The following is a 25666-nucleotide window of genomic DNA, read 5'->3' on the forward strand; positions in this document are numbered from 1 at the left end:
AGCTGTGAGGGAAATGAGAATAGTGGAGGAGAGGAGGGGGCCAATTACCAGAAGTTTGAGAAATTGGTGTTCATAGCATCTGGTTGCAGGCTACCCAGACAATATAAGGTATTGCTCCTCCAACCTGAGTGTGGTTTCATCGTGGCAGTAGAAGCTGTGGATTGACGTTGGAATAAGAATGGGAAATGGAGTTGAAATAGGCACCGGGAAATCCTGCTTTTTGTGGCAGACGGAGTGAAAGTGTTCCTTGAAGTGTATCCCAATCTATGTCAGGGCTCACAGATATACAGGAGGCCAGATTAGGAGCGATGTGGATGCTGCTTTCTTGTGACAGCACTCCTTGTGCATGTACTCAATGGAGAGGGCTTTGTGTGTGAATTAGGAATGTAATGCTGAGAACTTAAAAATAAAATTCCATGCTTCATTGTACAGTGGTCCTTCTTGCAGACTGACAGTAAGAAGTCAAAATCAGGTTTGTCACATGCACGGGTACAGATATGCACAGGTGCATTGGATAAAGTTGCAGCACCATTAGAGGTACATAGCATCCGATAAAGCAGTGTACACAAGGAAAACATGAATTGTACATAAGTTTTTCAAGAACACAATTGGGCTAAAACAAAGTCCATTGTAGTACAAAGTGATCAAAATGGTCATAGTATTGCTACAGTGAGGTAATTATTAGAATTATGCATGTTGGTTCAAGAATCGGTTGGTTGAAGGGAAGCAGCTGTAAGCAGCTGTTTTTGAACCTAGTGGTCTAAGACTAAAGCCTTCTGTACCTTCTGCCTGATGGTAGCCAGAAAAAAATGAATGGTCTGATTGGTGGGATCCTTGATGATGTTGCTATAGACCTTATGTAGCCACTTAGGATAGTAGGTAGTGATGTATCCATAATGTATTGGTAGAGTACACTACCCAGTGCAGCTTATTGTGTTATTGTGTATTGAGTTGCTGTACCATTTCATGATGTCAACAGTGAGGATACTTCAACAGCATGTTTGTAGAAGTTTATTTTTGTTGGTGAACATGCACAACTTCCTTAACCTTTATTCCATAAACCTTTCATTTCATCCTCTGAATAACTGAATAAGTTCAAAACTGTATTAAATCAAAGGTAAACTATGCTTTCTAAAGATAAAATCTGTATTTGAAGAATTTATTATAAATAATTATGACTAGAGTTTGCTTTTTGGATGTTTAATACACCACTAATTTTATTCATTAATCGTTTATGCAGTTTGTATTTTGTGTGGTTATGGATTCATAGTGAGACAATTAACAGAAGTTGCTTCACTGCATGATCAACAAAACATGCTCCATCTATGTGATGCTTCCTTGTGGGACATAGAAGGGTTTGGTCAGTTTCAATAGCTGAACACAAGATGAAGTTGTCCTTCATTGAACAATATCTGACTTGCAGCTCCTTTTTAAAATTAGGAGATGGTAAATTTACCATATTACTAATTGCAGATGCTGGAAATCAAATTGAATCAAAAATACTGTACTTAACTGGTTGTGTGGCATCTGCAGTTAATACTGCATGCCAGTAGCTTCTCATGTGAATCATCCATTTGGTTTGGTGCTGAGAAGGAATTACTGCAACATCCCAGTTTTTCAACATCTGAGAAACTTTAAAGGAATCCACAGTATGTTGAACTGAACACAATAATTCTGCAGATGCTGGAAATCTGCTCCAATTTGCCTACTGTCAAAACAGGTATACAGCAGACGCCAGTTCATTGGCTCTTCACTCAACCTTGCAACATCTGGACAGCAATTCATTGGGATGCTCTTTATCGGCGGCAGCTCGGCATTCAGTACTATCATCCCTTTAAAGGTAATTAAGTGTCAAAACCTTGGCCTCAATATTTTCTTGAACAATTGGATCCTCGATTTTTTTTCTCACTTGCAGACCCGAGTCAGTTTGGATTGGCAACAACATCTTGTTCACGACCTCAGTCAGCACAGGTGCACCATAAGGCTGCGTGCTTAATCCCCTGCTCTACCTGCTTTACAGCTCCAATGCCATATTTAAGTTTGTTAATGGCACTACTATCTTTGGCCGAATCAAAGATGGTGATGATTCAACATATAGGAGAGTGATTGAAAATCTGGCTGAGTGGTGCCATACAACCACCTCACTCAATGTCAGCAAAACCAAGCAGATGATTATTAACTTAATGAGTTGGAAACAGGAGGTCCATGAGTCAGTCCTATCACGGGAGAGGGTCAACAACTTTAAATTCATGTGTTATCAATTCAGAAAATGTGTCCTTGGCCCAGCACATTACTTATAAAAAGTATTCACCTCCTTGATCTGTTTTATCAATTTACAACACTGAATTATAGTGGATTTAATTTGGCTTTTTTGACACTGATCAACAGAAGACTTTCATGTCAAAGGGAAAGCAGATCTCTAAAAGTAATCTAAATTAATAAATATAAAACACAAAATAATTGATTGCATAAGTATTCTCCTCTTCTCTTCCCCCCCCCCCCCCACCCCACCTTTAATATGACACCCAAATCCTTACTGGTGCAGCCTTCTTTAGAGGTCATATAATTAATTGGAGACCTGTGTTTCAGTTGATTGGAGTAAAAATACACCAGCATCTAGAAGGTCCAACTGCTGGTGAGTCAGTATCCTGACAAAAACTGCACCATGAAGACAAAAGCACACTCCAAGCAACTCCGTGAAAAGGTTATTGAAAAGCAGAAGTCAGCAGATGGATACAAGAAAATATCCAAGTCATTGAATATCTCTTAGAGTACAATTAAGTCAATCATCAAGAAATGGAAAGAATATGGCACAGTAGGCAATCCTTAGATACTGACTGTGCATAAAGGGGACTAATGAGGGAGGCCTCCAAGAGGCCTATGACAACTCTCGAAGAGTTGCAAGCTTCAGTGGCTGAGACTGTGCATACAACTGTTGCCCGGGTGTTTCACCAGTAATAGCTTTATGGGAGAATAGCAAAGAGAAAGCCACTGTTGGAAAAAACCTCACATAAAATCGCAGTCAGAAGGCATGTGGGCAACTCTGAAATCAGCTGGAAAAAGGTTTTATGATCTGATGAAACCAAAATTGAGCTTTCTGGCCTTTAGACTAAACACTATGTGTGGTGTAAGCCAAACATCACACATAATCAAAAATGTACCATTGCTATTTGAAGCATGGTGGTGGCTGCATCATGCTCTGAGGATGCATCACTGCAGCAGGCCCTGAAAGGCTTGTGAGGATAGAGCAGGGGTGGGCAAACTTTTTGACTTGAGGGCCACAAAGGGTTCTAAAATTTGACAGGGGGGCCGGACCAGGAGCAGATGGATGGAGTGTTTTGGTAATACACCTCATAAGAGAAAATAAAATATCATGGGATATGTAGAAAACATGTGCTTTAATTTCAATTGAAAATGAACAAATGCATTACAACAAAATATCTGTCTTTGAAGTCCCATGGTATTTAGCTATTTATTGAAATGACTTTTAAAACACTGAAAACTAAATGAATAAAATACAGCTTTTTTAATAATAACAGTTATTATTTTAAAGCACTGAAAATTCTGTTATCCTTCAAGATATTATCATCATCACTCTCCTCCTGACTGGCTTTATTTCAAAAACGGTAGGAGATGCAGGTCTACTTGTCCTGCTGCTTCTTATTCAATTGTCCCCTGTGCCAAAACTCAACAACGACCCGCACAATGACAGAACAGTGAGAGCGCGGCAGTATGCGGAGCGCGTTATTTGATCTGGAGCGCATTTTTTATTTTGAGAATGTACATGCACCTGCGCACTACTCATGTCCATCTGTCCATCACTTAACAGAATTGACGTAACATGTAAGGCTTATTGAAAAAAATATTTTCAAATGCATTTTTTACATAACACAACGAAGAAACTTATTTTTAATTTCAGTGGGAAGTGTTGTTGGTCTCCCTTTTTAGCCAGCGCATCAAAGTCTGGATTTAGTTTTGTTGTGGCGATTCTCAGGATGGATCTGAGGTGTTGGTCAGTTCACTTGGATCTGTGGCTGGCTTTGTTGATGTTTATGACGCTGTACGCCTGTTCACACAAATAGGTCGAGCCGAACAACGCCAGCATCTTCTGTGCCGTCCTCCGGAGGTTTGGAAACACCTCTTTACCAAGTGAAGCATAAAAGTCATTCAGTTTAAGAGAGTTGAACTTCTCTTTTAAGACGGGGTCAGACTGAAGGTCGATCAGTTCCAGCTGTAGCTCCTCTGGTGCTGTTTCAGGATCTTGTGACGGGACAGGCCACCAACTGAAGTGACTTGTCAATTTTTTCAAAATCAGAAAAGCAATGGCAGAATTCTCTGTGCAGCGCATCCAGTGACTCGCTGTATTTTTTCACATTTGCGCCGGCCTCTTCCAGCGTGGCTAGTGTGGGAAAATGAGTGAATAACTTATTCGAAATTTGCCTGGAGGAAAAAGCCAGCTTGGATTTAAAGGCTTTCACGTTTGTGTACATGTCATGCACTAACTGATCCTTCCCCTGTAGCTTCACGTTCAGTTCATTCATGTGTGAAAATATATCCACAGCAAACGCAAAGTAACAAAGCCAGCTCTTGTTGCTCAGCTCAGGAAATTTGCCGGCCTTCCTCAGTAACTCCAAAAATGCACCGATCTCCTCTTTGAGCTCCCATACTCGTTGAAACACTTTGCCCAAACTTAACCAGCGGACACGGGAGTGATAAAGTAGGTCCTGGTGATCCGCATCAGTTTCCTCCAGGAATGTGATGAACTGACGGTGCTGAAGTCCCCTTGCACGTATAAAGTTGACAAGTTTTACGACAGGATTCACAACATGATTCAGCTGTAATACCGATTTACATAGAGATTCCTGGTGGATGATGCAGTGAAGGAAAATAACATCCTGGTCAGGATTTTCACCTTTCACTTTATTCTGTATTCTCCTCAGCAGGCCGACATTTTTCCCCGTCAAATTAGGAGATCCATCTGTGGTGACGTTGATAAGTTTACTCCAAGAGAGCTTCATATTTTCGATGACAGCAGACACCTGGTCATACAAGTCCTCTCCCCATGTTTTTCCTTTCAGAGACTCCATTGTCAAAAACTCCTCCGTTATTTCAAAAGTATTGTTAATTCCTCGGATAAAAATGAGGAGCTGAGCAGTGTCTTTTACATCGTTGCTTTCATCCAGTGCTAATGAATATAACGTGAACGACTCTGCCTTTTTATTTAAGTCGCTGGTTATATCTTCATCTATCAGTTCCACACGGCGAGTCACTGTCCTGCGTGATAAACTGATTTTTTTAAAATTTGTCTTTGCTCTCCGGACACAATACACCTGCTGTCTCCACCATACATTCTTTTAAAAACTCGCCTTCAGACAGAGGCTTGCTGGCCTTTGCTAATTTGAATGACAGCATAAAACTCGCCTTGGTACTTGAGTCATGAATGGCAGTTTGACGATGAAAAAAATTTTGTTGAGCCTGTAAATTAGCTGACAACCTCTGAGCATTAGCTTCCCGTTCTTTCGTTGACTGGTCGCTAGCATAGTTGGCATGTTTTGTGGCAAAGTGACGGCTGATATTATATTCTTTAAAAACCGCCACAGTCTCTTGGCATATCAGGCATACAGCAGTTGATCTGTGTTTGGTAAAAAGATATTTAGTTGTCCTCTCCTTATTAAACACCCAACATTCTCTATCCACTTTTCTTTTCTTAGCTCCACTCATCTTTACAGAAGGGGTGAGAGGTTGTAGCGGTGTGCTACACGCAGCGCTAAAATTATGACACGGAGTCGGTAACTGCAGTTGAAGGAAAAAACTTTATTTGAAATCCCCAGCCTCACTTTTAAGCATCCCTCAACCTGCCCCCCGTGGCGCAGAGGCTCCAAAGCTCTGTGCTCGCAAATCCCCGCAGGCTATTTCCCTTAGCCGGAACGCTGGCTAATTGTGAGCCGGTTCGGATGTGCCAGGAAATGGGTCGCCACAAGGTCACAAAGTAAAGCGCAAATGTGGAGTAATACGCTGCACCTCAACAAAGGTCAATGTATATAGAGTGCGTCATCTATTGGGAAAACGCCAGAATTGCGGGGAAAAAACGTTAACAAGGTTTATTAATATAATTTCATCAAGTTTTGCAGGCCGGATTAAAAAGCTTAACGGGCCGCATATGGCCCGCGGGCCGTAGTTTGCCCATGCCTGGGATAGAGGGTAAAATGAATGCAGCAAAATACAGGGAAATCCCAGAGGAAAACATGATGTAGTCTGCAAGTGATCTGCAATTTGGGAGATGTTTCCCAACAAGACAGTGACCCCAAGCATAAAGCTGAAGCTACACAGGAATGGCTTAAGGACAACAAAGTTAATGTCCTGGAGTGGCCAAGTGAGAGTCCAGACCTCAATCCAATTGAGTATTTGTGGCTGGACTTGAAAAACGCTGTTCACTCGTGATCCCCATGCATTCTGACAGAGCTTGTGCAGTTTTGTAAAGAAGGATGGGGAAAAATTGCAGTCCAGATGTGCAGAGCTGATAGAGACTTATCCACACAGACTCAAGGCTGTCATTGCTACCAAAGGTACTAAATATTGACTTGAATGGGGTGAATGATGCAATCAGTTATTTTGTATTTTATGTTTGTAATTTAGATCACCTATGTAGAGATCGGTTTTCACTCTGACACAAAATTCCCTGACACAGTGGTGTCAAGAAAACTCCTTCAGTGTTTAAAAAACAGGGGAACTGGTTGTGGACTGCAGGAGGAATGGAGACAGGCTAGCCCATATTGACATCATTGGATCTAGGGTTGAGGGGGTGAACAGCTTTAAGTTCCTTGGTATAAGCATCACCGAGAATCTTGTGGTCTGTAACATACTGGCACTATGGTGAAAAAGGCACAACAGCATTTCTTTGACCTCAGACAGTTGAAGAAGTTTGGTGTGGGCCCCCAAATCCTAAGAACTTTCTACAGGGGCACAATTGAGAGCATCCTGACTGACTGCATCATTGCCTGTTATGGGAACTGTCAACTGCAGGATTCTGCAGAGAGTGATGTGGACAGCCCAGTGCATCTCTTGATGTGAACTTCCCACTATTCAGGACATTTACAAAGATGGGTGTATAAAATGGGCCTGAAGGATCATTGGGGATTCAAATCACCCCAACCACAAACTGTTCCAGCTGCTATCATCCAGGAAACAGTACTGCAGCATAAAAGCCAGGACCAACAGGTTCCAGGATAGCGTCTTCCATGCAGGCCATCAGACTGCTTAACTCCTGCTGACACAACTGTATTATATTGACTATCCTGTTGTGCATAATATTTATTATAAGTTACTGTAATTGCACATTTAGACAGGTTTAATGTAAAGATTTTGCTCCTCATGTATTGAAGGATGTAAGTAATAACTTGCTTCAAAAAGGCAACAATTATATCAGTGGAAGAATAAAGTGAGCTGCCTTAATGACTATAACTCAGTAGCACTCACATCTACAGTGATGAAATGTTTTGAGAAGTTGGTCTTGACTAGACTGAATTTCTGCCTCAGCAAGGACCTGGACCCATTGCAATTTGCCTATTGCCACAATAGGTCAAGAGCAATAGAGCAATCTCAATGGCTCGCCATGCACCTTTAGACCACCTGGACACCACAAACGCCTATTTATGGATGCAGTTTATTGATTTATAGCTCAACATTTAATACCATCATTCCCACAATCCTGAATGAGAAGTTGCAGAACCTGGGCCTCTGCAACTCCCTCTGTAATTGGATCCTCAACTACCTAACTGGAAGACCATAATCTGTGTGGACTGGTGATAACATCTCCTCCGTGCTGACGATCAACACTGATGCAATTCAGTATGTGCTTAGCCCACTGCTCAACTCTCTATATACCCATGACTGTGTGGCTAGGCGTACCTGAAATACCATCTATAAATTTGCTGATGTACGGGAGTGAGATAAGCCAGTGGTCCCCAACCACCAGGTCGCAAAGCATGTGCTACCGGGCCGCGAGGACAGAATATGATTTGGTGATATGAAACGATGTGAGTCAGTTGCACCTTTCCTCATTCCCTGTCATGCCCACTGTTGGAACTTGAACGCACGCAAGGTCATTACCCACGCATTGTCCATGTCAGCGCGGGAAGAAGATCAACTCCTTGAGCTTACAAATGATGGTGGGCTGACAAGTATGTTTGACATAACATCTCTGTTGGCATTCTGGATCAAAATAAAGGTTGAATATCCTGAGGTAGCCACGAAAGCACTGAAAAAGTTGCTTCCATTTCCTACATCATGTCTCTGCGAAGCGGGCTTTTCTGCAATGAATGCAACGAAAACTAAATTGCAGAATAGACTGGACACAAGGAACCCCCTTTGAATATCGCTGTCTCCCATCACACCTTGATGGGTCTGTCTTATTGCAGGGAAACAAGCCCAGGGCTCCACTGATTCATCAATATTGGTGTGTTGCAATGATTTTTTATGTTCATATGGGGAAAATATGTGCTGTGTGTTTAATATTAAATCTGTTAGATAAACCTTTTTAGAAACAAAATTGAGTGTATTAGCCACTTATAAGTGACTTAGTTGACTTATCACCAAAACTCCGGTAGTGATTAACACCTCCCCCCCCCCAACCCCCAAACAGTCGGCCAGTCCGTAAGAATATTGTCAATATCAAACTGGTCCATGGTGCAAAAAAGGTTGGGGTCCCCTGAGATAAGCCAACTAGTGGAGTGATGCTGCAGCAACAACCTGGCACTCAATGTCAGACGAAAATGCTGATTGTGGACTTCAGGAAGGGTAAGACAAAAGAACACATACCAATCTTCATCGAGGGATCAGAAGTGGAGAAAGTGAGCAATTTTAAGTTCTTGGATGTCAAGATCTGAGGATCTAACCTGGTCCCAACATATCAATGTAATTATAAAGAAGGCAAGACAGTGGCTATACTTTATTAAGAGTTTGAGGCGATTTGGTCTGTCAACAAATACACTCAAAAAATTCTATAGATGTACCGTGGAGAGCATTCTGACAGGCTGCATCACCATCTGGTATGTGGGGGGGGGGGGGGAGAGGTTGCTCTACAGGACTGAAAAAAGTTGCAGAGGGTTGTAAATTTAGTCATCTCCATCTTGAGTACCAGCCTACAAAGTACCTAGGACATCTTCAAAGAGTAGTGTCTCAGAAAGGCAGCGTCCATTATTAAGGAACCCCAGCACCCAGGGCATGCCCTTTTCTCACTGTTACAATTGGATAGGAGGTACAGAAGTCTGAAGGCACACATTTAGCGATTCAGGATTCAAAGCATCTTCCCCTTTGCCATCCAATTCTTAAATGGACATTGAACCCTTGAACACTACCTCACAGTTTTTAATATATAGTATTTCTGTTTTTTGCATGATTTTAAATCTATTCAATATACATATACTGTATAAAGTGTATGGAATAAGGTTTACATAATTTTTTTCTGCAGTATTATGTATTTAATTGAACTGCTGCTGCTGCGAAGTTAACAAATTTCACGTCACATGCCGGTGATAATAAATCTGAATATAGTCAATTCAATTCAAGTCTTTTTCTGTTGATTAGTGTTTTAAAAAAAGCCAAATTAAATCCACTGTGATTCAATGTTGTAAAGCAATAAAACATGAAAATATCCAAGAGGAGAGAATATTTTTTTTAAAAGGAACTGTAGGTAAAATTACAATGAAATCATGGCAGCACCTCTTCTTGGAAGTTTGCAAAAACTCGTCATGTCATTAAATACTTCCACAAACCTCTAGATGTGTAGTGGAGAGTATATTGACTAGTTGCATCACAGTCTGGTTTGGAAACACCAATACCTTTGAATTGAAAATCTTAACAAAAGTAGTGGATGCAGTCCAATCCATCATAGATAAAGCTCTCCTTTCCATTGAATCCATCTACATGGAGTACTGTTGCAAGAAAGCAGCATGCATCCATCATCAGGGACCTACCCCCACCCAGGTCAAGCTCTCTTGTTGCTGCCGGTAGATGGAAGGTACAGGAGCCTCAGCATTTGCACCACCAGGTTTAGTAACAGTTATTACCCCTCAACCAGGCTCTTGAGCAAGTGGGAATACCTTCATTCAGCTTCACATACCAAAAAGTAAGACGTTTCACCAACCTATATACTCTCTTCATCTCCTGTTCTCTATTGCTTATTTGTTATCATTTTTAGAAACATAGAAAACCTACAGCACAATACAGGCCCTTCAGCCCACAAAGTTATGCCGAACATGTCCCTACCTTAGAAATTACTAGGGTTACCCATAGCCCTCTATTTTTCTAAGCTCCATGTACCTATCCAAAAGTCTCTTGCAAGACCCTATTGTATCCAACTCCACCACTGTTGCCGGCAGCCCATTCCATGCACTCACCACTGTCTCTGTGAAAACAACTTACCCTGACATCCCCTCTGTATCTACTCCCAAGCATCTTAAACATGTGCCCTCTTGTGACAGCCATTTCAGCCCTGGGAAAAAGCCTCTGACTATCCACACGATCAATGCCTCTCATCATCTTGTACACCTCTATCAGGTCACCCCTCATTTTCTCTCGTACATTTGCACATTTTGTCTTTTCTGCATTGGCTGTTTGTCTAACCTGTTGCGTGTAGTCTTTCATTGATTCTATTATGGTTCCTGAATTTATTGAGCATGCCTTAAAAGAAAATGAATCTCGGGGTTGTATATAGTAACACATAAGTACTTTGGTAATAAATTTACTTGAATTTTCAAACCTTGAGTGCAATACTGAAGGAACTGAGCAAGTTAGGTAGCATCAATGGAGGGGAATAAAGTTCAAAGGAATTTGTGTTGGGAGCAAACTGGAGGAGTGAGAGATGAAAATGACGTAATTTTGCCCAGATTAAGGGGGAAGTCGGACAGGGTTGTGTTCTCCCACCCAACCTATTCAACCTTTATAACAAGAAGATTCTAAGAGAATTGGGAGTATTCCAGGCATGATAATTGGTGATTACAACTTGAACAACCTACGATAAGCAGATGACACAGTGCTGATGGAGGTTCTCTTTAGAAGTATCTAAGAAATACTGGATAAAGTTATTAAAGTGCAAAGAGAGGATTGACCAACTACAAGAAGATTGAATGCATGGTTGTCACAAGGAAGAAAGAAATACAGAAATGTGAACTGAAAGGAGGCAATGAAACAATTAAGTAAACATTGAAGTTCAAGTACTTAGGGAGTATGATAGTAGATGTTGAAATTAGGAGATTGGGAGTGCTAAATACACACTTGAATAAGATACTGAAGAATAACAATTTCTATGGGTATGAAACTCGTGTTATGTTTATTACACATTTACATGGAAGCGACTATTGGACAATATCAAAGCAAAATGAAGCAAGACTGGCTGCAGAAATGTTTTTGAAAAGAATGATAAAAATATTGTGGAAGGACAGTAACAAATGATGTGTTGTGAAAAGCTAGAATAAGAGGAGAGCTGATATCATCAATCAGGAAATGGCAACTGGAATTTCTAGGACATGTTCAAGCTTCTCTTTCCTCAGCCCATCTTGCAGTGACAGGTAAAAATTGATGGAAGAACAAGTCGCAGTCAACGACGCATGACATTCATGAGTTACATCAAGAGGTGGATGAGCAAAAGTTTGGAAGAGCTTAGTAGAACTTCAGATTTAAAAACAGACGGAAGGTCATGATTGCGCAAGTCATACGATAGATACAACAAATAACGAATGGTGTTGGACTTGCTTCTGTAACTCCTGCACAATGATAAATCTATTTTTAAAGTGATATGTGTTATATACTACCCTGAGTTTTTCTTGTAGGCATTCATAGTGGGATAAAGAAATAAAATAGAATCAGTGAAAAATTACACAAATACTGACAACCAATGTGCAAAAAAGATCATCTATGCAAATACTAATAATGATAATAAGTAAATACTACCAAGAGCATGAGTTATAAAGTCTTTGAATGGGAATCTGTAGGTTATGGTATCAGTTCAGATTTGAGGTGAGTGAAGTTATCCATAATGATCTAAAATGTCAGCTGTCCTCTTCCCTCAACATGTGCTGTTTGATTGAGTTCCTCCAGTATTTTGTTTGTTGCCCCCAATAGAGTATCTACAGTCTGTTGTCTCCTCTGTGAATGTTGCACTCTACCAGCTTCTCTTGATTTGCATGAAAAACAGCACAACTTCATTACTTTCCTGCTGTCAGTACTTGTCTGACATGGTAAACTAATCAGAAGTCCCTGCTGTTGCAGAGACAAGATCAATGTTCTTGTCCTTGAGCTTGGTGTTACAGGCTTTTCTACCTTCTGCCCAGCGGAAGAAGAGAGAATGTCAGGGGGCTTATTATTTTGTCTGCTTTACCAAGGCAGAAGGAAGTATAAGAGTACATGGTAGGAAGTTGTTTTCTGTGTTATGCTGAGCTCTGCCCACAACTCTAGTTTTTTTTGTGATTGCAGGCAGGGCAATGTACTGTGAGACATCTAGATAAGATGCTTTCTCTGGTGCATTGATTAAAAATTGGTAAGAGTTGTTCCATGTGCATGGAGCAAGAACAATAACAGTAGTATGATTAAATGTTTTTACTGAGTCTTGTTAGTTAAGTGCCGGGCAACTTGCAGTGTGGATGCTACATGCTGAGCCTGCTGAGACACAAAAAGTGCACTCAAAAGCCTATGCTAAAAGTGCGTAACTCCCATGTGTAGGAAGCCCAATTGATTCACCATGTGATTAAGCAGTTCAGGCACACTTGTCGCATTCTCGCAGTCAAACCAATGTTGTTCAAGGGTCAGTAGGACACACCAATTTTTTTTTAGCCTCCTGAGGAAGTGAGGATGAAATATTCTTCCTATATTCCCATCACTTGGAGATTCAATCATTCACTTACACGCTAGTGCAAATTAACCTACCTAATCACACATCTTTGTTATGTGGAAGGGAACCGCACGATCTGGAAAACATCATGGAGAACATGCTAAATTCACACAGCTTCATTTTTGTACCAGCTGCTCTGCAGTGTGGTTCCTATCTGAACAATTTTGTCTCTTATTTTCAAATTATTAAACCTGCTTTTGTCATTACGCTTCGCAACACAAATATTGTATTTGCTCACATCTATTGCATACTGCATCTTCTGTTATAAATATGATCATTATACACTATATTGAGACTGAAGCTGTCATGTTTGTCAGATATTTAATAGGAAAGGGTTAATAATTAATATGAAAGCAACATCCTACATAAAGTGAGCCAACTGTAAAGTATTTGTGCATTCAGAATTTTAGTTTACTGAATTAAAATGCGTCAAGGAGACTGGGTTACCGCAAAAATACAGTATTAATAATGCTTGTTTCCACCAATGATAAATTGCTATATGAACAGAAAATGCTAAATGTTTTCAGGTCAGGCAGCTTTGGTGAAGAGAGAAACAGCATTCTTTTTCAGATTTCCCTCACCTGCAGTGTTTTGTTTAAGGTAGCCTCAGTAATGGGACTGTTAGCATGTCTCAAGGAACACTATACTTGTGGTTGAATTGAGCAAGCTTTGCAGATTTCAGAATGAAAATACAGGTGTCCCCCATTTTTTTGAATGTTTTCTTTACAACACCTTGCTGTTATGAATGATCTACATTAGTTACCCGTTTTTGCTAATAGAAGGTGTTTTCACTGTTATGAAAAAAGGCAGCGCGTGCCCTGAGCAGCTGAGCTCCTCCCCCGGAACTGCATTCTAGCCGGCATTGCTTAAACATGTGCCTGTGAGTATCTGTTCTTTGTCAATTTATTTTATGCATCCGTTAGCAAGATGCGTTCTAAGGTATTGGAAAAGCCTAAAAGAGCTCCTAAGGGTGTTGCACTAAAGGTAAAACTAGACATAATTAAGCGTTTCAATCATGGTGAACTAAGTAAGCACAAAGTGAGTTTGGCTTGTGGAAGTTAACGAAGATGATGTTGAAGAGGTTTTGGCATCCCATGACCAAGTACTGATAAATGATAAGCTGACACAAATGGAAGAGGAAAGGATAACAATAGAAACCAAACGCAGTAGCGAACAGCCCGAAAATGAAGTCATCCAAGAACTGAACGTGAAGCAACTGCATGACATTTTTGCTGCAATTGACAACGCTGCAATGATTGCAGAGAAGTACGACTTTAATTTTGAAAGGGTACGTAGGTTTAGGGCATATTTGCAGAATGGTTTGAGTGTTTACAAAGAACTACATGATAGAAAAACGTGCGAGGCTAAGCAGTCAAGCATAGTGACGTTTTTCAAGCCTTCCACATCAGCCACAGAAGAGGATGAACTTCGACTTCGAGGCAGGCAGATATAGAAGAAGGTGACCTGCCTGCCCTGATGAAAACAGACGACGATGAGATGACACCCCAGTCTCCCACCATCCCAACCTTCGACGACTCAGCCTAACACACCATCATCACTATGCTCACTGTCTTCCCAATTCCAGTAAGTGAAACTACACTGTACATACATTATTTCTACTTTATATAGGCTGTGTATTTTTATGTGTTACTTGGCCTGTTAAACTTGCCTTAGAAATTGAGAAGCAGAACTGACAGAAGTTCAGGACCTGGTATTACTTCGAATCTATGATTGCAAAGTGCTTTTTGTTAATAAACCTTGGATGTATATTGATCCCCAAATATGAGGAAAAATTTACATAGATGATATTCGTGACCAGAAATGTGCTAAATTTTATTAGAAATATTGATTCAAAATATGGAATACAAAAATGAGCTTGAAAATGCAATCCATTTCAATATAGAATCTTTAGCGAAGGTGCAGAGGAGATTTACCAGGATGCTGCATGAAATAGAGGGCATGTACTGGTGATTTGATACAGGTGTACAAGATGAGATTGGTCTCTTTTGTCATGTGCCTTCAAGTACCCCAAAACCACATCCTTAATAATGGACTTTTAACATCTTCCCAACCTGAGTTTAGACTAACTGGCCTATAATGTCCCTTCTTCTGCCTCCCTCCCTTCTTGAAGAGCGGAATGACAATTACAGTTTTCCAGTCCTCTGGAATTATGTCAGATTCTATTGATTCTTGACAGATCATTACTAATGTCTTCACAATTTCTTTAGCTACCTCTTTTAAGAACCCTGGCTTTTAGTCCATTATGTCTAAGTGACTTATGTACCTTCAGGCTTTTCAGATTCCCAAGTGCCATTTCCAGAATAATAGCAACTGCATTCACTTCTACCCCTTGACACACTCGAACTTCCAGAATGCTACCAGTGTGTTCCACAGTGAAGAATGATGCAAAATACTTAGTTTGTCCATCATTTCCTTGTCCCTATTACTCTCTCCAGCATTATTTTCCAGAGTTCCAATATCTACTCTTGCCTCTCTTTTACTCTTGTACATCTAAAAAATATTGGTAAAATTTGGCATCATCTCACTGCACTTCAACAGGTAGGTAGTTATCTCAGTTTCCTTGATGTTATTGTTATGTTTTGTAAGGCCAAAACATGAAACTAAATGAAAGCAAAAACATGGAGCCAAGAATTGATGTCTTCATTTTGTTTTTACTTTGAGGTGCGCACTTATGAAGTGATGGCGTAATGATGTATGCTGTTCACATTTTTATATATAACCTGTAATGAATTATTTAAATGGCAAAGAATGCTTAATAAATTTACAGTATTACTCAACTAATACTGAAGTATCAAATAACACAAGGGAGCATAATTTTAAGGTGATTGGAGTAAATTACAGGGGAGCTGTCAGTGAGTTCTTTGCACTGAGGTAGGTGCATGGAGTGTCTTGCTGGGGTAGTGGTAGAAGCAGATATATTAGGGGCACCTAAGAGACTCTTAGATAGGCACTTTGATAGAAAAATTGAGGGTTATGTATGAGGGAAGGCTTATCTTGGAGTAGGTTAAAAGGTTAACACCACATGATGGACTGTGATGTACTGTGATGTTCTACATTCTATTGAATTGTTGTGGATCATTGAAATTCTAAGCAAGCTTGAAGCTTTTTTTGAAATATACAGGACCATGTGCTTCAATGAAGGGTCAGAGCTTGAAACATCAACAGTTTGCTCTTTTTGATAGATGCTGCCTGGCCTGCTGAGTTCCACCAGCATTTTGTGTGTATTGCTTCGACAGAATGATTTTTCAAGTGAACAAATCAACTGAATCACAAAACTAGTGTAGATGTGAAACATTATTTGAGCCACTTTTAATCCAGTAAGATGAGCTAAATACTTACAAATCTTGCAAGCATCATTCAGGTCTCGCTCACTTTGTATATGCTGGACTTGTGTATAGCCTGTACTTAGAATCGTAGAGCATTACTCAGAAAACAGGCCATTCGGCCCTTCTAGTCTGTGCTGAAACTTTATTCCGCTAGTTCCATTGACCTGCACCTAGTCCGTAACTCCAGATCTCTCCCATCCATGTATCTATCCAATTTATTCTTAAAACTTAAGAGAGCCCACATTTACCATGTCAGATGGCAGCTCGTTCCACACTCCCACCACTCTGAGTGAAGAAGTTCCCCTAAACCTTTCCCCCTTCACCCTAAAGTCATGTCCTCTCGTATTTATCTCTCCTATTCTAAGTGGAAAGAGCCTACTCACAGTTTCTCTGTCTATACCCCTCAATTTTGTAAACCTCTATCAAATCCCCCCTCATTCTTCTACGCTCCAAGGAATAAAGTCCTAACCTGTTCAATCTTTCCCTGTAACTCAACTCCTGAAGACCGGGCAACATCCTAGTAAATCTTCTCTGCACTATTTTAATCTTACTGATATCCTTCCTAGAGTTAGGTGACCAGAACTGCACACAATACTCCAAATTTTACCTCAGCAATGTCTTGTACAACCTCAGTATAACATCCCAACTCCTATACTCAGTACAGTCGGCCCTCCTTATCCACAGGGGATTGGTTCTGGGACCCCTCGTGGATACCAAAATTCGCGGATGCTCAAGTCCCTTATTCAACCTGGCTCAATGCGGTGGATTTAGGACCCAGCGGAACCCCAGACCTTATTTAACCAGAGCTCTGCCAGAGTGTTTCTATTCTGCCAGAGCTCTGAATGCGCAGTGTTTCTATTCACGCAAATAATCACAATCACAATTGAAAATAAAGTGGAAATAATAAAGCAATCGGAAAGAAGTGAAACACCGTCGGTCATTGGAAAAGCATTAGGCTACGTTGGTCAACATTCGGAACAATTTTAAAGGATAAAGTGAGAAAGGCTCTGCCCCGATGAAAGCTACAATTATTACTAAGCAACGCAGTGGTTTAATTATTGGGTTCTGGGGTTTTGGGTTTTTGATCCTTGCTCAGGAGCAATCTGTCCCAAGTCCCGAGAACTACTGTTCCCGAGCCCAGCGCTGAAACATGTCCTTAAGTGTTTATATGCATAGAAAGGCAAAATATATACTATATACCAAGACAAATGTTTGACTAACTGACACTAAATAATACTGGATGTACCTGTTCTGACTTACTCAGTAAGCAAACTTCTGATTTTTTTCCATCCTGATGCACGATAACCCACACACATCCTCCCATATACTTTAAATCATCTCTAGATTACTTATTATACCTAATACAATGTAAATGCTATGTAAAATGGTTGTTATACTACATTGTTTAGTGAATAATGACAAGGAAAAGAAGTCTGTACATGTTTGAACAACAAGTGCTGGAAGAGCACTTTTGGGTTTTTGCGATTCGCGGTTGGTTGAATTCACGCATGTGGAATCCGTGGATAAGGAGGGCCAACTGCACTTTGATTTATGAATGCCAGGATGCCAAAAGCCTTCTTTACAACCCTGTCAATCTGTGATGTCACTTTCTGGGGATTATGTATCTGAACTCCCAGATCCCTTTGTTCCTCCGCACTCCTCAGTGCCCTCCCATTTACTGTGTATTTCCTACCTTGATTTGTCCTTACAAAATGCAACACCTCCCACTTGTCTGCATTAAATTCCATCTGCCATTTTTCCAGTTGGTCCAGATCCCTTTGCAAGCTTTGAAAGCCTTCCTCACTGTCCACAACACTTCCAATCTTAGTATCATCAGCAAACTTGCTGATCCAATTTACCACATTATCATTTTTATCATTGATATAGACAACAAACAACAATGGTCCCAGACAGATCCCAGAGGCACACTAATAGTCACAGGCCTCCAGTCTGAGAAGTAATCATCCACTACCACTTTGTCTTCTCCCACACAGCCAATTTCAAATCCAGTTTACAGCCTCTCCATGGATACCTAGTGTCTGAACCTTCTGAACTAAACTCCCATGTGGGACCTTGTCAAATGCCTTACTAAAGTCCATGTAGACAACATTCACAAGCTTTCCTTCATCTACTTTCTTGGTAACCTCCTTGGAAAAACTATATAAGATTTGTTAAACATGATCTACCACGCACAAAGCCATGCTGACTATCCTTATTCAGCCCTTGGCTATCCAAATACTTGTTTATCTGATCTCTCAGAACACCTTCCAATAACTTACCTACTATTGATGTCAGCCTCACCAACATGTAATTACCTGGTTTACTTTTGGAGCCTTTTTTTAAAACAACAGAACATGAGCTACCCTCCAATCCTCTGGCACTGCACCCGTGGCTAAGGACATTTTAAATATTTCTGCCAGGGCCTCTGCAATTCCTATGCTAGTCTCTCTCAAGGTCTGAGGAAATACCATGTCAGGCCTGGGGGATTTATCTACCTTCATTCGCTGTAAGGTAGCAAGCACCTCTTTAATCTCTATATGTTCCATGACACTACTGCTTGTTTTCCTTCCTTCCATATATGCTATGCCAGTTTCCTGAGTAAATACTGATGCAAAAAAAAACTCTAAGATCTCCCCCATCTTGTGAGGCTCCACACATAGATGACCACTGATTTTTTAAGGGACCAATTTTGTCCCTTACTATCCTTTTACTCTTAATATACTTGTAGAAACTGTTTGGGTTTACCTTCACATTATTTGTCAAAGCAACCTCATGTCTTATTGCCTTCCTGATTTCCTTCTTTAGTATTCTGTTACATTTTTTATACTCTTCAAGTACTTCATTTGTTCCTTGTTGCCTATACCTGCTATACACCTCTTTTTCTTAAACAGATTGACAATATCCCTTGAAAACCAAGATTCCCTATGCCTGTTAACTTTGCCCTTAATCCTGGCAGGAACATGCAAACTGCACTCTCAAAATTGTGCTTTTGAAGGCTTTCCACTTACTGAACACATTCTTGCCAAAAACCAACTAATCCCAATCCACTCTTTCTAGATCCTTTGTCATTTCCACAAAATTGCCCCTCTCCAATTTAGAACCTCAACTCGAGGACCGGACCTATCCTTATCCATAATTAACTTGAAACTAATGATATTATGGTCACTGGACCCAAGATGTTCGCCTACACATACTTCTGTCACCTGGCCTGGCTGGTTCCCTTATAGGAGATCAAGTATTGCATTCTCCCTCATAGCTACTTCTATATATTGATTTAGAAAACTTTCCTGAACACATTTCACAAACTCCAAGCTATCTAGCCCTATCACAGTGTGGGAGTCCCAGTCAATATGTGGAAAATTAAAATCCCCTACTAATATAACTTTGTTTCTTACATTAGTCTGCTATCTCTCTACAGATTTGCTCCTTCAATTCTCTCTGACTATTGGGCGGTCTTAAACCCTATTAGTGTGGTCACACCTTTCCCATTCCTCAGCTCCACCCTTATGGCCTCTGTAGACAAGCCCTCTGGGCTGTAATGCCACTGCTCCCCTTTTCATCCCTCCCCTTTTATCATGTCTGAAACAACGGAAACCCAGAACACTAAGCTGCCAGTCCAGCCGCTCCTGCAACCAAGTCTCAGTAATAGCAAGAATGTCATAATCCCATGTGCCAATCCACGCCTAAGCTCATCTGCCTTAACTACAATACTCTTTGCATTGAAATAGATGCACCTGAGAACATTTCTATCACTTACAAACTTTTGATTTCTGTCTATACATGCAGTCCTTGCATGACCTTTATCCTCCCCTACCTCACTATCTGCTGTAACACTCTGGTTCCCTCCCCCTGCAAATTTAGTTTAACCGCCCCCCCACCCCGGAGCAGTACTAGCAAATCTACCCAGAAGGATTTAGTCCCCCTCCAGTTCAGGTGCAAACCATCCTGTCGGAACAGGTTCCACCTTCCATGGAACAAAGCTCAATTGTCCAGAAACATGAAGCCCTCCCTCCTGCACCATCTCCTTAGCCACATATTTATCTGCATTATCTTCCTATTTCTAGCCTCACTAGCATGTGGCACAGGTAGCAATCTTGAGATTGCAACCCTGGAGGTCCTGTCCTTTAACTTTGCAGCTAACTCCCTAAACTCTCTTTGCAGGACCTCCTCCTCCTTCCTATCCATGTCATTGGTCCCTACATGGACCGCAACATCTGGCTGCTCACCCTCCCTCCTGAGAATACCAAGAACTCGATCTGAGATATCACGGACCATGGCACCAGGGAGGCAACAGACCATCCGGGGTTCTTGATCTCTCCTTCAGAACCTCTTATCTGTCCCCTTAACTATTGAATCCCTTATCACTACTGCTCTCCTCTTTTCCCTTCTTCCTTTCTGAGCTGAGGGTCCAGTCTCAGTGCCAGAGACACGACCACTACAATTTGCCCCTGGTAAGTCGTCCCCACCAACAGTATCCAAAACGGTATACTTATTGTTGATGGGAATGGCCACAGGGGTGCTTTGCTCTTTCTGTCTATTCTCCTTTCCTCTCCTGACAGTCACCCAACTATCTGCCTCCTGACTTACAGGGGTGACTGTCTCCCTGAAACTCTTGTCTATTTCTGCCTCTGCCTCACGAATGATCCGAAGTTCATCCAGCTCCAGTTCCTTAACTCGGTTTGTCAGGAGCTGCAGCTGGATGCACCTTTTACAGGTGTAGTCATCAAGGACAATTGTGCTGACTTCCCACATACTGCATACGGAGCACTTGACTGCCCTTAATGCTGCCTCCATTACCTACTCCTAAATTAGTTAGATTAATTAAAGGAACTTACCCAGCCTTACCTCACTGGGAGCAATTTCGTCCTCAGCCTCTGAAGCCAAAGCCTCAAAGCTCCACTCCTACCCTGAGTTACTTACACACTGGCCGCTCCTTTTCAGTTACCCTTCTTCTTATTTGTCCCTGCCAATTATCTCCAGTACTCACTCCCTCTGATCAACTAATCAACACTCTGTTTAACCCTTCAATTGCCCTCCAAGCTCCTTTTAAAGCACACTTACCTCAGCTACTTCCCAGCACTCAGCGCTCTCCCGAGCCCCTCGCTCCTCCTCCTGCTGCGATGGTCCTGCGATCACACTGTCTCGAGTCCCCGCTCCACGCTCCTTTTAAAGCACACTCACCTTAGCTCCTCAACTGCTTCCCAGCACTCAGTGCTCTCCCGAGCCCCTCGCTCCTCCTCCTGCTGTGACAGTCCTGCAATCACATTTATGGGTGGTTGAGGGATTGGTGGGACTGGTTTTCTGGTTGCTGTGGGCTCTGTTTGTAGTTGTGCTTCTATCGGTTTTGCAAATTGTTTGAGTTAGGAACAGAAACCTACAGTATCATAAGCTGAGGTTGACCTGTAGTTCTGATAGGTATCCCCTATTAAGCAGTCACAAATGGGATTATGTCTTTCTCCAGAAATCCCATTACTGTAAAACTCAGATAAACGGTATCTGATTTTTTGGAAATCCAAGCTATTTGGTGTCTTGCTCACTGAACTTCTGTTTACTTTATAGATGTAATACAGAATAGGTCCTTCTGGCCCTTCAAGACATGTCACCTAGCAACTCCAAACCAATCCAGATTTAACCCGAAGCCAATTACAGGATAATTTATGATGACAAATTAACCTATTAACTCGTACATCTTTGGATTGTGTGGTGAAACTGGAGCACCCGTAGAAAATCCATGCATTCCATGGGGAGAACATACAAGCTGCTTACAGAGGATGCAGGGATTGAATGCCAGTACCCCAAGCTGTAATAGCATTGTGGCAACTGCATACAACCGTGAAGCACAACTTTATAAACTCCCTGGAGAAAGTGGAAGGAATTGAACCTGAGTCACTAATGTTCTAATAGCATTATATTAACCACTACACTACCATGAATGCCCCATGTTTCCTATACTCCAATTAAAGTTACTGGTTTTACTGGAAATCTTGGCATATCATTGTCCACAGTTGAATATTTGCAATCAAGGAAGTTAGGAATTGATGAGGTCTACTTTATAGGCTGATCTAGAACAGCAGATCACATAAGATGAAGGACGATCTACCCAATTTTTACAAAATTGGCTTAGTGGAATGAGTCAGAGGATAGTAGTGGAAGGCTTTTTTTTAATAATGGAGGCCTTTGAGCCAAGAAATCAGTGCTGGCTTCCCTTTGGTTTGCCATGTACATTAATTATTTGAATGAGTGCACAATCAGTAATCAAATGCAGTAATGAGACTTGCTCAGAAAGGAGCCTTGGTATGGATGAGTTGGGCTAAAGAGCCTGGTTTTGTACTGTGACTAGATTTTTACTCAGCAAAAATCAAAGATAGATTTGATCTATAAGACAAAGTCAAGAACTATTATGATGCATGTTGTATGAAAGTTTAGATTGTGCTTGACTTTGAAATGGCTTTCTCTTTGTCTCATATTTGATAATAAACAGCTAAACCCCAAACTTATATGTGTTTAAATTCTGGAGGTAGTTTTTGCTTCTGTCATTACAAATCCATCATTTTGTATTGTTATTGTGTTTATATTAAGGTATATATATTTAGATGCAAATATATTAATATTTCCATTTCCCTGGAGCTGTTTTAATAATATTTTTGTAACCAGATAATGGGGCTGACTTGTAATGGAAAAAATGATTTGTTACAATTTACATGTTTAGTTTTCGTGCTTTTGTCCTTTTAATTTTAATAGCTGTTATGGAACGTGATGGTATGGGATGATAGTAGAACGCAAAATGCAATCTTAATTCTTAGAATGATTTGTGAGTGTGCTATAGAGATCCAGAAAGACCTATATCAAAGATTATGCCAAAGTTTTTGATAAGCTTTGAAGAGCTTGTGGCATTTAGACATTGATGGGAAAGATATCAGAATCATCAGGAATTTTTGTTGGGAGCAAACTGGAGGAGTGAGAGATAAAATGACAAGTAATTTTGTCCAGATTAAAGGGGAAGTCAGACAGGGTTGTGTTCTGCCACCCAACCTATTCAACCTTTATAACAAGAAGATTCTAAGAGAATTGGGAGTATTCCAGGCATGATAATTGGTGATTACAACTTGAACAATCTACGATAAGCAGATGACACAGTGCTGATGGAGCTTCTCTTTAGAAGTATCCAAGAAATACTGGATAAAGTTATCAAAGTGCAAAGAGAGGATTGACCAACTACAAGAAGACTGAATGCATGGTTGTCGCAAAGAAGAAAGAAATACAGAAATGTGAACTGAAAGGAGGCAATGAAACAATTAAATAAACATGGACGTTCAAGTACTTAAGGTGTATGATAGTAGATGTTGAAATTTGGAGATTGGGAGTGCTAACTGCACACTTGAACAAGATACTGAAGAATAACATAATTTCTATGGGTATGAAACTCATTGTTGTGGTGTCATGTTTATTACACATTAACATGGAAGCGACTATTGGACAATATCAAAGCAAAATGAAGTAAGACTGCAGAAATGTTTTTGAGACGAATGATGAAAATATTGTGGAAGGACAGTAACAAATGATGTGTTGTGAAAAGCTAGAATAAGAGGAGAGCTGATATCATCAATCAGGAAATGGCAACTGGAATTTCTAGGACATGTTCAAGCTTCTCTTTCCTTAGACCATCTTGCAGTAACAGGTAAAAATTGATGGAAGAACAAGTCGCAGTCAACGACGCATGACATTCATGAGTTACATCAAGAGGTGGACAAGCAAAAGTTTGGAAGAGCTTAGTAGAACTTCAGATTTAAAAACAGATGGAAGGTCATGATTGCGCAAGTCATACGATAGATACAACAAATAACGAATGGTGTTGTACTTGCTTCTGTAACTCCTGAACAATGGTATCTATGTTATGCACTCAAAGCTAAGGGGGAACACCATTAGTTGATCTTTTGCCTAAGGCTAGACCAGGGGTCAGCAACCTTTACCACTGAAAGAGCCACTTGGACCCGTTTCCCACAGAAAAGAAAACACTGGGAGCCGCAAAACCCATTTGACATTTAAAATGAAATAACACTGCATACAACTTCTTGTTTTGCCTTTATGCTATGTATAAACAAACTATAATGTGTTGCATTTATGAAATTGATGAACTCCTGCAGAGAAAACGAAATTACATTTCTGCATGCCACAAAAACATTTTGAACTCCGAAAAAAAGACGTTGGGTTGAAGGTTACTTTTAAGTAAAATACTCAACGTCTATTTGAGTCCTTCTTGTATTTATGAAAAACGCCAAACTTAAATTTACAGCCAGCAGCAAACCAAAAATAACGTCAGCCAGCTGCCAACCTGAAAAATAAAAGGACTATTTCACTGAACAATGAAAACATATGAATATACGTAAAATAATAGGCAATTAAAATATTTATCATACTTGGTCAGGTTGACTCACACCTGACAATGCAGTCGTATTCAGTAGGGATGGATCGATGCTTAGGGGAGTGACCGGGAAGGATAATGTGTTTTTTTCCTCTCTGAACTCACAGAAGCGTTTCCCAAACGATGTTTGCATTGCGATGATTGCAGAATGTAAATACTCCGAATTTATCATGTCGTGACCTTGTTTGAACTCTCTCAAATTGGGGAAGTGAGACAATGTGCCTTTCTGTAAATCTCTGGCAAGCACTGTCAACTTGCGCTCGAATGCCAAAACATCCTCCAACATGTGCAGGGCTGTGCGTCCTTTCCCCTGAAGACCTGTGTTCAGCGTGTTCAGGTGCGCTGTCATGTCTACCATGAAGTGTAGCTTTTCCAGCCACTCTGGCTGTTCCAGCTCAGGAAAGGTGAGCCCTTTGCTGCCCAGGAAAGTTTTCACTTCTTCCAGACATGCGACAAAGCGTTTCAGCACCTCCCCTCTGGACAGCCAGCGATAAAAACACGTTGTAGCGGTGTGCTACACGCAGTCAGTAAACTGCAGTCAAAGATAGCTTTATTCGAACTAAACAGCCTTGCTTTTAAGCCTCCCTCATCCCGCCACCCATGGGCGCGGATGCTGCAAAAGACACGTACTCACAAACCCCCGTAGGCTATCTCCCTTAGCCTGAACGCTGGCTAATTGTGAGCCGGTTCGGATGTGTCAGGAAATGGGTCGCCACAACGTCTTATTTAGATTGTACAAGATCACCATAATCTTCAAATTTAGAATTACATTTCAAAAACTAACAAACTAACATAAAATACATTTTAATTAAATACTGACCAATTATTTCCCAAAGCAACAGGGAGCTGCAGCACAGACGTAAAAGAGCCACATGTGGCTCCGGAGCCGCGGGTTGCCGACCCCCGGGCTAGACTTTGCTACTTGTTAGCAGGCAAATGCAAATTGTTGGCACCAGAACTTGCTGTGCTTTCAGCTACTTAATGGAGGATTTTTTTTATATAACAATGGGT

The 25666-nt window shown here is 40.9% G+C and overlaps 2 protein-coding genes across 3 annotated transcripts in view; one reads left to right on the plus strand and one right to left on the minus strand.

Annotated features, from left to right (window-relative positions):
* Positions 1-25666, plus strand: part of b4galt6 (UDP-Gal:betaGlcNAc beta 1,4- galactosyltransferase, polypeptide 6) — a 103439-nt gene that overhangs the window by 31993 nt on the left and 45780 nt on the right. The window lies entirely within an intron of this gene.
* LOC132379935 (general transcription factor II-I repeat domain-containing protein 2-like) lies at positions 3928-5441 on the minus strand. The gene has a single exon (XM_059948351.1). It carries the CDS (start codon positions 5085-5087, stop codon positions 4254-4256), a length of 834 nt encoding a protein of 277 aa, XP_059804334.1. The 5' UTR covers positions 5088-5441; the 3' UTR covers positions 3928-4253.

Source organism: Hypanus sabinus, chromosome 1 (assembly GCF_030144855.1).
Source record: "Hypanus sabinus isolate sHypSab1 chromosome 1, sHypSab1.hap1, whole genome shotgun sequence".
Lineage (NCBI taxonomy): Eukaryota > Metazoa > Chordata > Chondrichthyes > Myliobatiformes > Dasyatidae > Hypanus > Hypanus sabinus.

Excerpts from the sequence above, each read along its gene's own strand:
- LOC132379935 (XM_059948351.1), bottom strand. The coding sequence starts at position 5,087 with ATGGAGTCTCTGAAAGGAAAAACATGGGGAGAGGACTTGTATGACCAG.